Consider the following 13,813-nt stretch of genomic DNA (forward strand, 5'->3'; position numbering starts at 1 on the left):
AAGGAACCTGACAGCTCAAGGACCTCAGCCACCTTGCACCTGGGCCCAGGTGCTCAGGGGGGTCCTGCATGTGCTCACACCAAGTGGCAGGGAAGGGAGGATGTGTCCCATTGTCTTGTGCACACAGCTATAACAGAGGGCCCCATCAGATGCCCACAGAGCAAGGACCCCAAAAGAGCCTGCAGCCTGGTTCCGTTAGAGCTGTCCCAAGTCCTCGGGCCACTTGAGTGCTCAGGGCAGGTGGGTGCTCACAGCAAGTGAATGCTTGGGGACAGTAGGTGCTGGGGCAGAATGGGGACTTCGCACAGGTGTGGCCCCTCCCTGTGCCTCTTAGCTCAACATAGCCCCACCATTCTAGGATCCAGTCACAACCCTGAGGATTCCTGCAACTAACCCCCAGCAAAGGCATATGGGGTAGATGGTCCCGTGCCCCTGGGCACCTCTCACAGCCTTATAGCCCCAAAGCACCCCAGTCAGGTGGCACCTGAAGGAGATGAGGCCAGTGGCGAGCAGCGGGAAGACCAGCATGCACAGGATCACCCGCCAGAGCCCATTGTCCACGCAGAGCTGGCCCCACCACACCTTGGTCAGGAAGGCCTGCGGACAGAGGGGTACAGCTTCAGGACAGGGGCCCTCACCCCACCTGACCTCAGGCTCCCTGCACCCTACCCCCGAGGGTGAGTGGGTCCACATACTCAAGAAGAGTGTTCTCTGGGTCCCTCACCCCACCTGACCTCAGGCTCCCTGCGCCCTACTCCCGAGAGTGAGAAAGTCCACACATTTAAATGCAGCGTTCTCTGGGCCCCACAACTGCGCAATTTGGTGGGTGGCACAAGGCAGGCCCTGCCATGTGCCAGCTGAGGAGAGGCCCCAGGTGAACCAGGCCAGGCTCTCCCAGAAGTGAGGGGGGCATACCTGGGCTTCTGGCTCCAGGGCCCACCCTCCCTGGCTCTCACCACCGGGCCCCTTTGAGCATGGTATGTGTGGAGTGGGGGAAACAAATGTCCTCCCCACGGTATCCCCAGACCCCAGCCCACACGATACTACGCCATGTACACAGTGACAGCACAAAGCCAGGCTCAAGGAAACAGCAGTCTTCTGAAGGCACTCACCAAATGCCTGCCTCTGATGCAGGAGGAGGAGCTCCCTGCTCATGGCACTCTGCCCTCCCCCATGTGCCCCTCCTGAGGCCCCGGGAGAGGAGACTGACACCTGACTCCTTGGGCCTCCTGGGTGACCACTAGGGCTCCCAGGTGGGAGCCCCCCATTGTGGAGGTGAATGGTGGCCTTCAAGACCCCCAGCCACTCTTACTTAGCATCATCTCCTCCTCTGTATACAGGGAGGAAAGAGGGTCCTGGAGGGTCTGCAGCACGTGGTCAAGGGCGAGGCACCGTCCCTGTGTCCTTGAGGGACCCGACACTTGTGAATATGTGTGCCCTGTACACGAGCAGAGGGTGCAACCCCTAATAGCACCACAGGTGGCTGTTTCTGGAAGCAGGCTCTCAGAAGGTCACCTGGATGCCCCCGTGGGAAACAAACTTCATGTCCTTGGCCTCTAGGGCCAGCTGCAGGCAGGTGGTCTTCCCCCAGGCCTCTGACACACGGATGAGTAGTTTCTGTGCTCTCTCTTCATCCTTCCGGTAGCACTCAGTGAAGACCCCTGATGGAGGGGGAATATCTGTGTCATAGCAGCAGGGTCCCCATCACTGACAATGGGGACAGTGTGACAGAGCAGCCCCTCCAGATGGCAAAGTCTGAACAGGAGTGGGGCTGAAATTAGGATGAGGACCCCAGGGAAACAAAGAAAGACATTGAGGGTCTGAGACCTGGGATGAGAACCCCAGGGTAATGCACGGAGCTGAGTGGCCAGAGGGCACGGCCCTGTGGAGCTCACCAATGGCTCTGTGCTCATACTGGTCAGCGAGCGCCAGCATCTCCTCAGAGCTGTCCGTGTCTTCCTCCTCCTTGGAGAGCTCCTTGAGGATCTTGCTGCAGGCCAAAGCCGCGGCAATGCAGTCCTGGCTCTGGGGACGAGGGGAGCCACTGTGAGGGCCTGCATTGTCCAGCCAAGGGGACCCCAGACACACTACCCAGAGCTGATGAGAGCAGAGACCCTGGGATAACACAGGCCACTGGGTGTTACTTGTTGTGGTGCCTGTCTATATAAACAATTTGGGTCACTCAAATCAACACATAAGCACTTTCTGGGGTGCACTCTCCTACACTGGCCAGTGGGAGTGGTCTGCTTGCCAGGAGGCCTACTTGCCCACCCAGAACACGGACTGCACACAGGGTGCTGACATAGTCCTGCCGGCACAAGGCCTGGAGCTCCTGGGGCATCTGGTCAACCCTAGGTGTGGGACTGAAGGTCAGGGAACACCCAACAGAGAGAAACAGACCCATGCAAGTCTCTGTCCAAGTTCAAAGATCTCTGCCTCAGGGGCACCACCAGGCCCAGGCACCAGACGGGGACTAAGAAAATCTCAAGGAAGGCTCTCAAGGCACAGCCCAGAGACACTGAGTCGAAGAGCAGCACCAGCCCAGCATGAGGGACTGGTGTCAGAGCCCGGAAGGCTGTATTTGGCCTCTCTATCCCCTGAGCCCCACAGAGCACACCAAGGTCACAGTCAGGCCTGGCCCAGCTGCTGACCCACCATGCCCCCTGGGAGAGGACGAACCTCCCAGAACCACCACCAATGCTGTGCTGCTAGTGACTCTGGGAAGGGAGCTAACTCCTGGAGAGCAATTTGGAAATTCCAGCACTAAAAACAGGGGCATCTCTGAGAAAAAAAAAAATATATGAATTTACTTTCCCTTTAAAAGGACAGTCAGCCTGAACCAGGCTCAGGACAGGGGCATTGGGGCCTAAGTAACAGATTATCTCCATTGAGATCCCCAATGGCCAATGGAGAGAGATGTGGCCCCTGCAGGGATAGAACTTGTTCTGCAGTCTCTATTGAACAGAATGCCCACAGCTGTGTACTGACCCCCAGGAGCCATGTGAGCCATGAAGGATGGCTCTTCCTAACCAGCCTCCTCCCTCACAGAGTTCCAAGAGTCTGTGTGGTTTGCCTTTCAAAAAATTCTTTTCTTGCCTAGAACCAAGCCCTCTGTTCTCAACACAGAGCATCATGAGTCCCTTCAGGTGTTGTGACACACACTGCCCTCCCTCCACAGCCGTGCACCATCTGACCTGCTATCAGCGCTGGGCTTGCTGGCCAGGCTCCCTGCTGCAGCCCTGTCACTGGTCCACCCACAGCCATATATCTGGTTACCTGAGCCCAAATGATTTCTGCCAGCTCCCGGCGATTCTGGACAATGGCCCAAATGAGAAGATCGCGGACCGGGTCCATGGTGAAGGTTACATGGCCTGATGAACGTTTGTATAGGGACCGGAGACTCACTCCCTGCACCTGGTGAGCAGCAGATAGTCAGAGTCTCCTCCCCCACTAAGTCCCCAGTACAATTAGAATCCCTAGGGGGCCTGGTGGGGTGAAGGTCCCGAGCACGCCCACATCTTCTCAGATCCTCTGTCCCTGGAGGGCAAGACCTGCAACCTACATTTTCAACAACATCCTAGACAGTTTTCACAAACACTGGGATTCTAAAGCCGTAACTCTGCACACATGTAGAAATATCCAGAAAGTGGGATACCAACCAACTCCTACACCACTTGTAGACCCTGTTACACTCCAGGCATCTCAAGGTTCCTCAGTCTTCCCTGATGGCATCACAGCCTTCTTTTTTTTAAATAAAGAAACATTCTAACAAAGAGTCTGTTAACAGATTCATGGCTGTGAGCTTCTCAGGGACCTACACCATGTCTTGTAAAAGAGAAAAAGAGCAGAAAGGCATTACTGAACAGACACTGAGGTTCCGTGTGAACAGGAAGGCACCTGAGCTGCAGACACACTCAACCTGCAGAGTGACATAAGAACCCAGGCTTCCTGGCCTATCAGTAAGGAAACATGTATGCAAAAGGTCTGGAGACAAATCCCAGAGGTAGAGAACACATTTCCCAGTTCACACATAACACTGCACTTTCTTTACATGGTTTTGGGAATTTCCTGAAGGCTCATCTTAATAAAAAATATCAGTTTATCTTCTTAAATTATAGACATGGTTGAGTGAGAGCTTCTACTTTGGAATGTCTTATGTACTTTCCAACTGGATATGAAGAAGAACAGAACTGTGAACGTGTAAAACTGAGCCACAACCACGTCTTTCTCAGGGGTCAGGCATAGTTTGGGACCGTTAACAGATTTGAAAACCTGAAAGAAGTGAGTTATTTTCTAGCAGGAGGAAAAATAAAAACCCAAATCTAATCTTAGAACAGACAGAAAACCTAAACAAAGAAATCATCAGGAAAGAAAATGAGGAAGTTATAGCAACTACCCAAAGAGGCACCAGGCCCCAATGCACTCACAGGAGAGTCTGCTGAGCTTATAAGAAGCAGTGAATTCCAGCCACATAAACTGTTCCAGAGCAGAGAAAGAAGGAAGGCTTCCCAATGGATTTTATAAAACTAACGTAAAATTGGTACCAGAACCTGACAAAGAAAGCCCCCTCCCCACCGCAAATAAAACTACAATCAAAGCCTTAAACATTCTGATGCAAAAAAAACTAAAAATACTGTCAACCAAATCTGGTATCATATTAAACATATCTTACACTGCAATCAAAGTGAGAGTCAAAACAGCAATAAAGACCTTTCACTATCAGGAAATCAATTTAAAGAATTCTTCAAAGTCAAAGGGCAATTCAACTTCGCAAAGCGCAACTGATAAAACTCAGCACCAAGGTTTCACTTGTAAAACCTTAATGAATCAGGCGATGAACACTCTCTAATGCAGGGGTAGTCAACCTTTTTATACCTACCACCCACTTTTGTATCTCTGTTAGTAGTAAAATTTTCTAACCACCCACTGGTTCCACAGTAATGGTGATTTATAAAGTAGGGAAGTAACTTTACTTTATAAAATTTATAAAGCAGAGTTACAGCAAGTTAAAGCATATAATAATAATTACTTACTAAGTACTTTATGTCGGATTTTCACTAAGTTTGGCAGAATAAATCTTTATAAAACAACTTACTATAGTTAAATCTATCTTTTTATTTATACTTTGGTTGCTCTGCTACCACCCACCATGAGAGCTGGAACTTCCACTAATGGGCGGTAGGGACCAGGTTGACTACCACTGCTCTGATGCATACAATACACCAGCATCATAATTAACACAGACACTGCAGGCTTCCCATAAAATAGGGATGAAACTAGAAACACCCTCTCCTATTGTTGCAACACACTTGCTGGGCAGCTCACACAGGCATGGGTGGAATATTCCAACCTGGCTACATGAAAAAACAGTTACACCTGGTGAGCAAAACCAGGGGTACAGGGCACAATGGAGATCATCCTCCTTGCATGACCTCTCATCTCGTTCAAAATTCTTAAAGAGTTATGGGCTGAATTATGTCCCTCCTCAAATTCATACATTGAAGCCCCAACCCCAAGTGTGACTGATTTGGAGACAGGGTCTCTAAGGAGATGGTTACAGTTAAATGAGGTCATGTGGATGGGACCCTGACCTGATAGGATTAGAGTCCTTAAAAAGAAGAGGAAGCAACACAGAGTGATCTCTCCCTATGTGGGTACAAGCAGAAGAAAGGCCATCTGCAAGCCAGGAAGGAATGCCTTACTTAAACCACCCCCCCTGGCTCCGTGGTCTCTGGCTTCCAGCCTCAAGAGCAGTGAGAAAATAAATGTAAGCCCTCTGTCTGTTGTACTTTGTTATGGTGGCTGAGTAGGCTAACGCAGGGAGTATATTTCCTTTCTAATAAACATATAAGCTCATTTTTTTTTAGAGAAAACTCTAAGTACACAGCAGTGGCCCAGCACGCAGGCCACACTAAGCAGGGGCCACGTTACCAGCACGCACATTGAGCTTGATGTGGGGCACGGGCAGCAAGAGCCGCGGCCGATCGCTGGAGCGGGGCCGGGGGTATAACGGCTGTGTGAAGTCACCCAGAAGCTCCCGCAGCACCTGAGCCACGTGGTGCATCTGCACGGCAGGCACGGCGGGCGCGCAGACCACACGCTCAGGCTCCTCCGCCAGCACCTTCTGCAGCTTGCAGTGGAACAGGCATGAGGGGTCCAGGTTCTTGTACAGGTAGAGCAGGGTGTCCCATGTGACAAACTCCTTCAGCCGCAGCCCATTCTCCAGGAAGAGCTTCACAAACTCGGGCTTGTTGGCGATGAGGGCGGCCGTCATCATGGGGTGCAGCTCTGAAGGCTGAGGGAGAGCACCATTGGAAGAGGGGCTGTGTCTGGCCACAGCCTCCTGTAATCCTGACCTCAACGCTTTGGATGGGGATGACTATTGTCTCCAACTTAGTGAGGAGGAAACTTGTTCGGGCCACCCTCCATCAAAAGAAAGGCTGGATCTAGATGGAGGCCATCCCGCAGGGCCCGTCCCGCTCCCATGGCATGACTTGTGTGGGCACAGTGCCCCCACCCCCCAACCAAGAGGCCATACCTTCCACTGCCGCTCATCTGTGAAGATCTCACTCCGGGCAATGTCCACGCGGTTCCACGCCACTGCCAGCTTCAGCTGGTGATCCCAGTTCTCGTGGCCAAAGTGGTCATGGCTCCTAGAGGCTGGAGGTAGGAAACACGACCCTTCAATCTGCGTCTCAAAGCCACTGCCTGTCAGCTCCTCTGCCGTCCAACAAAGCTGGAGCAGCAGGACCTGTCACCAGCCTCAGCCTCTTAATTTTAATTCAGTAATTAAATTCAGTGCTCAATTGCAAAGTCCTCCCTACCCACATGTCTTTATAAAAGCTTTTCCTTTCAATGTTAGAATTGGGAAATCTTGGGTTTTGGTCACTATGTCCCCCCCCCCCCCAGCTCCTCTGCCTAGCCCCATCTCCTGGTCAAGCCCTAAGTTTAAAGAACACAGTCTCTAGTCTGGTTTCTGAAAGGTGAGAACTTTCATAATTAACATTCAAAAGTCACCACCACAGAGCTGTAACATTCCTTCTCTGTCTTGATTGCAAAACCACCACCTCACCATCCTAACAAATTCAATTAAAAAAAAAAAAAAAAACACCACCTAACCCAGGTTGCCAGTACAAGTACAGTGTGTCCATAAAGTCATGGTGCACTTTTGACCGGTCACAGGAAAGCAACAAAAGACGACAGAAATGTTAAATCTGCACCAAATAAAAGGAAAACCCTCCCAGTTTCTGTAGAATGATGTGGCAGCATGTGCGCATGCACAGATGATGACGTAACACCGTGTATACAGCGGAGCAGCCCATGGCCATGCCAGTTGAGATGTGGATGGTACAGAGGAAAGTTCAGTGTGTTCTGTGGCTCGCTAAATTCGAATCCGTGACCAAAGTGCAACGTGAATATCGGCACGTTAATAACGAAGCGCCACCACATAGGAATAACATTACTCGGTGGGATAAGCAGTTGAAGGAAACCGGCCGTTTGGTAGAGAAACCCCGTTCTGGTAGGCCATCAGTCAGTGACGAGTCTGTAGAGGCTATACGGGATAGCTACCTAAGGAGCCCTAAAAAATCTGTGCGTGAGCCCACTTTGAACTGCACTGAATAGGTATGAAACTGGGAGAGTTTTCCTTTTATTTGGTGCAGATTTCACATTTCTATCGTCTTTTGTTGCTTTCCTGTGACCGGTCAAAAGTGCACCATGACTTTACGGACACACTGTATTTTGCCTGACTAGTTTATGTTCTCTCTTTCTGGTTTAACACTTTAAAACATGGGTTGTTGTTCAGGGAAGGGGAAAAAATAAAACTTTGACTCTTACCTCACACCACACACAAGGTTAACTGAGGTGGATCATAGACTTAAGCATAAGAGCTATGACTGTAGAGCTGCTACACTGAACAGAAGGAAATACTGGAACTGTGGGATGGGCAAAGATGTCTCAGGGTGCAAAGAACACAAACCATAAAGGAAGAAATTGGTAAATTAAAATGCATTCAAATTTAAATCTTCTGCTCTTCAAAGATACACTGAAAGAAATATAAAAGCCAGACCATGAGCCAAAAGAAAATATCCCAGTACATCTATATGACGAAGGATTTGTATCAGAATATATCAGAAGTCTTACAATTCAAAGATAAAATGACAGAAAACCAAGTAAGCATAGACAGATGACACAAAAGACACTCCACCAAGATGGTATACAAATGGCCAAGAAGCCCAGGAAAAGATGCTCACATCATCAGTCATCAGAGAGACCACACAGAGATGTCACCTCCTACCCACTAGGATGGCTGCAGCCTAAGACTGATGATACCACAGAGAGGTAAAACTGTACGATTTTTTGGAAAATAGTTTGGCATTTTCTTATGAAGTTAAACATACACTTGCCCTAAAGCACCAAACAGTCCACTCCTAGAGGTGGACGCAAGAGAAATAAAAACAAATAGCCATATTCATAATAGCCTCAAACTAGGAGCAACCTGCAATGTCCACCAGCAGATGAATAGAGAATAGACTGCCACTCATGACAGAATAGCTCTCAGCAGCTAAAAGGAACAGAGCTCTGATACATGTAACAACAGAGAAGAATCTCAAAACCACAGCACAGAGCCAAAGAGGCAGGACATGGAAGAACAGATAATATCTGGTTCCACTCACATGACATTCTAGAACAGGTCACTGACCTGCAGTGATAAAAAGCAGATAAACAGCCACCCGGGTGGAGTAGAGGGAAGTTTGATGACAAAGGAGCTGGAGGAAACTTTCTGGGGCAAGGAAACTCTCCTGTATCTGGGCTGTGGTGGGAATGTGGGATGTACACACCTGTTAGAATTCATCCAGCAGTAAACTTAGAATGAGGGTTACTATGTATAAACTGTACCTCAATAAAGTTGATATCTACAAAGGGTTGCCATGGAAAAGTCATATGTGTGTGTGTGTGTGTGTGTGTGTGTGTGTGTGTGTGTATATATATTTTCCTATAACCACTCCAGAGGACCACCCCTTCCTCTAAGCAACCAGTTATAACCAATTACACTGTGCTTACTTCCAGAAATAAACAGTCTCTCTTTCAGACTCTCAATGGCTCTCCTAATCTCTCTCTTTCTCACCCTGTACAGATGGAGGTACCACCCACTTTGTTCTGTGCAACACAGAGCTATGCCAAAATCATCTTGATAAATCTTTTCACTGAAGTTAACAGAACTCTACAGTGTACAAATCTTAAATGTATAGTTCAATGGCTTTTTACTGCCGTCTGCACCTGCATAACCACCACCAAGATCAAGATTGAAACATTCCAACACCCAGAGGCTCACTCGTACCCCTCTGGCTCAGCACACAGAAGGGACTACTACCATGACATTAGCTTTGCTGGCTGAACATCGACACAGCAGACTGAGAGCAGAGGCCACCAGGACTTGGTGCCCCATGTCTATGGGGTCCTTCCTGGGCCATGAGTAGGGGCCCTCCCCTCTCCTAGAGCTGTGTACTAATGGTCAGACTCAATGTCTCCAAGGGCCCTTTGTCATGGCCTTTGAGGGCCACAGCAGCCTTGGGTTTCCCCAGACGCGAGCTGCCTGGCATCTCTCTTCTTAGTCCTTTGGCCATGTCAAAGAAGACAGCAGAGAGAATCAGATGCTTCCATGGTCCGTCTGTGACGGGAACACCCTGGGACCCCTGTCTGCACCAGATATGCACTTGGTGAATCACAGCTCCCTGTCCTACCCCATGCTTTCCTCTGTTGGTACCGGGAGGGAGTGGCTCGGATTCTGTTAAACCAGCTCTTCCTGATTCTTCTCTGTTCCAGCAAGAATCTTCCTTTCAATGGAAGTCTCTAAGTTTTGTTGTTGTTGTAGTGTGTGTTTTTGTTTATTTTTTGTTTTTTTTACAGAGACAGAGAGAGAGTCAGAGAGAGGGATAGACAGGGACAGACAGATAGGAATGGAGAGAGATGAGAAGCATCAATCATCAGTTTTTCGTTGCGACACCTTAGTTGTTCATTGATTGCTTTCTCATATGAGCCTTGACCGTGGGCCTTCAACAGACCGAGTAACCCCTTGCTCGAGCCAGTGACCTTGGGTTCAAGCTAGTGAGCTTTGCTCAAACCAGATGAGCCCGTGCTCAAGCTGGCGACCTCGGGGTCTCAAACCTGGGTCCTCGGCATCCCAGTCTGATGCTCTATGCACTGCCCCACCGCCTGGTCAGGCAAAGTCTCTAAGTTTTAACAATCTCATCAGTCAGTTGAGGTTTTATGGGCAATCTCCAGTCCTTCTGTCAGTGAGAGGGGCATGGAATAGGTGAACAGAAATAAAGGTCACATTTGATACTCCACCACACAAGCTTCCCATTCAGTGTCAGAGTCTTAGCCTGGGGGCCCGTGGGAATTACAGGAAAGCACTTGCCTCCCCTAGAAGTGGAAGAAGGGGGAAGAGGAAAGTGTTGGCCTGGAAAGAGCAGCCAAGGGGCAGAGGAGAGACCAAGGAGACTGCCCAGAGCTTGATCGTTCAGAAGGAACCTCTACTGCAGAGGAGGCAGGGAGTTCAATCACGGGATCAAGTGTGCAGGGTCAGGAGTGGGACTTCTAAGGTTTTGTCTTTCTACCCTGAAATTTTATAAGAAACTATGATGACCACAAAGTGATAAATCAGTGTGAACTACACTCAGATTTCATTTAAAATGGAAAGTTGAGAAAGATGCCTGTACCCCGACACAGCAGTCAGCACCCACCTGCCAGCTGCCCTCTGACCACTGCATCTGACCAACTAGGACTCAGGGTCCTGAGCATCCCTGTTCTGGCTTTTCCCCTTGGTCCCCACTTTGGCTGATCCTCACCTTTCAGCAAGGCCTGCAGGATGGCCACATCCACGTCCTGCTGGCCGTCCTTACCCTCCCGGAAGATAGTCAGCAGCTGCCGCTTCCGGACAATGTCCTGGATCTGCAAAAACATTCCCCAAGTGAGGTCTCAGCAACAAGTGGGCCTCCGGCCTCCTCCAGGGGCACCCAGACAATCAAGGCCTGAACATGGAGCCAGAGCCCTGGGCATGAGTCCTGCCCACCTTCATGGTTAGGGTCACCTCTTCGACTCCCCATGTGCTGGACAGTGAAGATGAAGATGCTTAAGTACCAAATATGTGATGTTTGCAAATGGTCTATTGAGTAGAAAACACAACCCAAGTGTAAAGAATGCTCACCTCAGCCCTGGCCGGTTGGCTCAGCGGTAGAGCATCGGCCTAGCGTGCGGGGGACCCGGGTTCGATTCCCGGCCAGGGCACATAGGAGAAGCGCCCATTTGCTTCTCCACCCCCCCCCCTTCCTCTCTGTCTCTCTCTTCCCCTCCCGCAGCCAAGGCTCCATTGGAGCAAAGATGGCCCGAGCGCTGGGGATGGCTCCTTGGCCTCTGCCCCAGGCGCTAGAGTGGCTCTGGTCGCGGCAGAGCGACGCCCCGGCGGGGCAGAGCATCGCCCCCTGGTGGGCAGAGCATCGCCCCTGGTGGGCGTGCCGGGTGGATCCCGGTCGGGCGCATGCGGAGTCTGTCTGACTGTCTCTCCCCGTTTCCAGCTTCAGAAAAATACAAAAAAAAAAAAAAAAAGAATGCTCACCTTGCCCATGAGGTGGTATCTGCTGAAGAGCCAGCATAGCTTTAACTTAAGACTTCTGCCCCTGGTCCTCTCGCCAAGGCCTTGCCATTCCTCACCTCACCTGCCTACCCACCTATCTGCCTACATACCCATCCACCCATCCATGCATCCATGCATCCATGCATCCATCCATCTATCCATCCATCCAATCATCCATCTACCTACCTATCTACTCATGAATCCACATATCTATCTGCCCACTCTACTTATCTACCTACTTATATATCCTGCCTACCTATCTACCTACATGTGTGTGTGGGTATATATATATATATATATATATATATATATATATATATATATATACATATTATATATATATACCCACACACACCCAACCTATCTTTGTACCTATGTATCTATGTCTCTATCTACCTACCATCTACCTACCACCTGTCTATCTGTCTGTCTGCCTGTCTATTACATTGATCCCTGCTGCTACCAGTTGCTGTTCCCCATAATCCCTTCATCCTGGGGCCAGGGTTACATGTTCCACAGGTCCCTCATGGCTCTCAAAGCTTTCAGATGCCTCCCCCAGACCCCCAGACTGGTCACACCCGGCCTCCCCTGCCTTCCCTTCCTCTCCCAGTCTGCTGCTCATGTTCCAGATGATTGCTCCTCACCTACAAAGCGCCTCTCACACCCCACTTCTGCCCCTAAGATCCCAATCTTCCCCGTCCCTGAGGTCCAGCTTTCACATCAACTCCAAAATAACTCCTGGTCTCCCTGGCCCCACCCATCCTCCAGCCAAAATGTCTTCTGAACTTAACCCAGCCTTTGGTTCACATGATAGCTATATCTTTGAAATGCAAAACTAAGCATATTGCGTAAGTGCTCTAGTCCCATCCTCTGAGGTTAAGTGTCATTGTCCCTATTTGACAGACAAGAAGAGCAGTGCTGAGAGAGGGCAAGTGCATCCTCCTGACCCACAGCTACTCAGTGCTGGCTGTGAGCCCCGCGAGGAGACCCCTAAGGCTGGGGTTCACGTGCATCACCAGCAGCCCCAAGGGAAGAGGCCGTCCAGCTCACGCTGCCGCCCAGTGCAGTACTGACCCACACTCTGGACTTCACCAAACGGGTCACTGCTCGGGACCAGCTGGAGATCCCCTCCCTTCGAACAAGAGTGAGAGTGAAGGGTCCTCCCCTCGGCATGGCCCAAGACTGCACTATATGAGTACCATTTTCATGGCCTTGACTCGGCAGCAGAGAGTGGACTACAACAGCCACCTTTTGACAATGGTGGGTTAGATTCAGTTCTGAGAATTATCTGCATAATTTATAAACTAACTGAGGAAAGGCCTCTGGCTTTGCCCACCAATTCCCAATGGCTCCATGGGGAGCTGAGCTGACGTGCATGGCCAGACCTCGGTGTCTTCACAAACTGACCTGACTACACAGCAAAGACAGTCTGATCGAACATCCAGTCTAACGAGGTCACCCTCAGACCACAAGAAGCACCGACAAGAACAAGTCTCTGTGCCACTACAGACACCCATCCACAGTGAGCTCACTGCCTTCTGCCCTCCGCCCCACCAGGGACCAAACCCTCAGCAGCCCGCCCACACCACAGCTCCCAAAGAAAGCATCCTCCCCACACTTGGCCGCCTATGATGTGTCCCTGTGCCCTGCCCATGTGCCCTGAAGTTACACACAGCCGGGGCTAAGCTGCTCCACAGACCTGCTCTGGAAAGCATGTCAGGCACTTAAAACTGAATTTCCAGGACTTTTACACCCTGGCCCATCATTCACAGAGCTGGATAAAAGATACTGACCCTACGACTTTGCAGCCCCAACTTGTTATTGAGGAAACGAGAATCAGAAAGGTACTGAGTGCCCTCACTGAGAATCCTGCCAAGAAAGAGAAGTCAGGTGAGCTCCAGACAGCTGGCCCCCAACCCCCAGAATGTGGCTGAGACAGCAGTTGGCATGACCAGAAGAACCAGGGTGAGAGGACTCTCCCCTAAGCTTATCCAGCTGGCCACGGACTTCACGCAATGCTGAGGACTGGCCCAGACATACTCCCTCACACTTTTGGAGGCTGGGGTCATGGCTGTGAGCACATGGGGGCCCCCTGCAATCTGGATTGGGTAAACAACTGTTTCTGAGGTCCATTTCAAGTGACCCAGGGTTCCCAACTGAGCTGTACAGTATTGGAGG

General features: G+C 50.4%; 1 protein-coding gene across 9 annotated transcripts in view; it reads right to left on the reverse strand.

Annotated features, from left to right (window-relative positions):
• The window catches only part of TRPM2 (transient receptor potential cation channel subfamily M member 2), a 52,857-nt gene that overhangs the window by 21,862 nt on the left and 17,182 nt on the right, over nt 1-13,813 (reverse strand). For all 9 annotated transcript variants that reach the window (XM_066370037.1, XM_066370042.1, XM_066370039.1 and 6 more), the window contains exons 10-16: nt 10,851-10,953; nt 6,539-6,660; nt 5,942-6,295; nt 3,277-3,414; nt 1,896-2,025; nt 1,516-1,661; nt 485-597 (exon numbers count right to left, since the gene is read on the reverse strand). In XM_066370037.1, coding sequence (XP_066226134.1) covers nt 485-597; nt 1,516-1,661; nt 1,896-2,025; nt 3,277-3,414; nt 5,942-6,295; nt 6,539-6,660; nt 10,851-10,953 — 1,106 coding nt within the window. The remainder of the gene's footprint in view (nt 1-484; nt 598-1,515; nt 1,662-1,895; nt 2,026-3,276; nt 3,415-5,941; nt 6,296-6,538; nt 6,661-10,850; nt 10,954-13,813) is intronic.

Source organism: Saccopteryx leptura, chromosome 2, assembly GCF_036850995.1.
Source record: "Saccopteryx leptura isolate mSacLep1 chromosome 2, mSacLep1_pri_phased_curated, whole genome shotgun sequence".
NCBI classification, from domain to species: domain Eukaryota; kingdom Metazoa; phylum Chordata; class Mammalia; order Chiroptera; family Emballonuridae; genus Saccopteryx; species Saccopteryx leptura.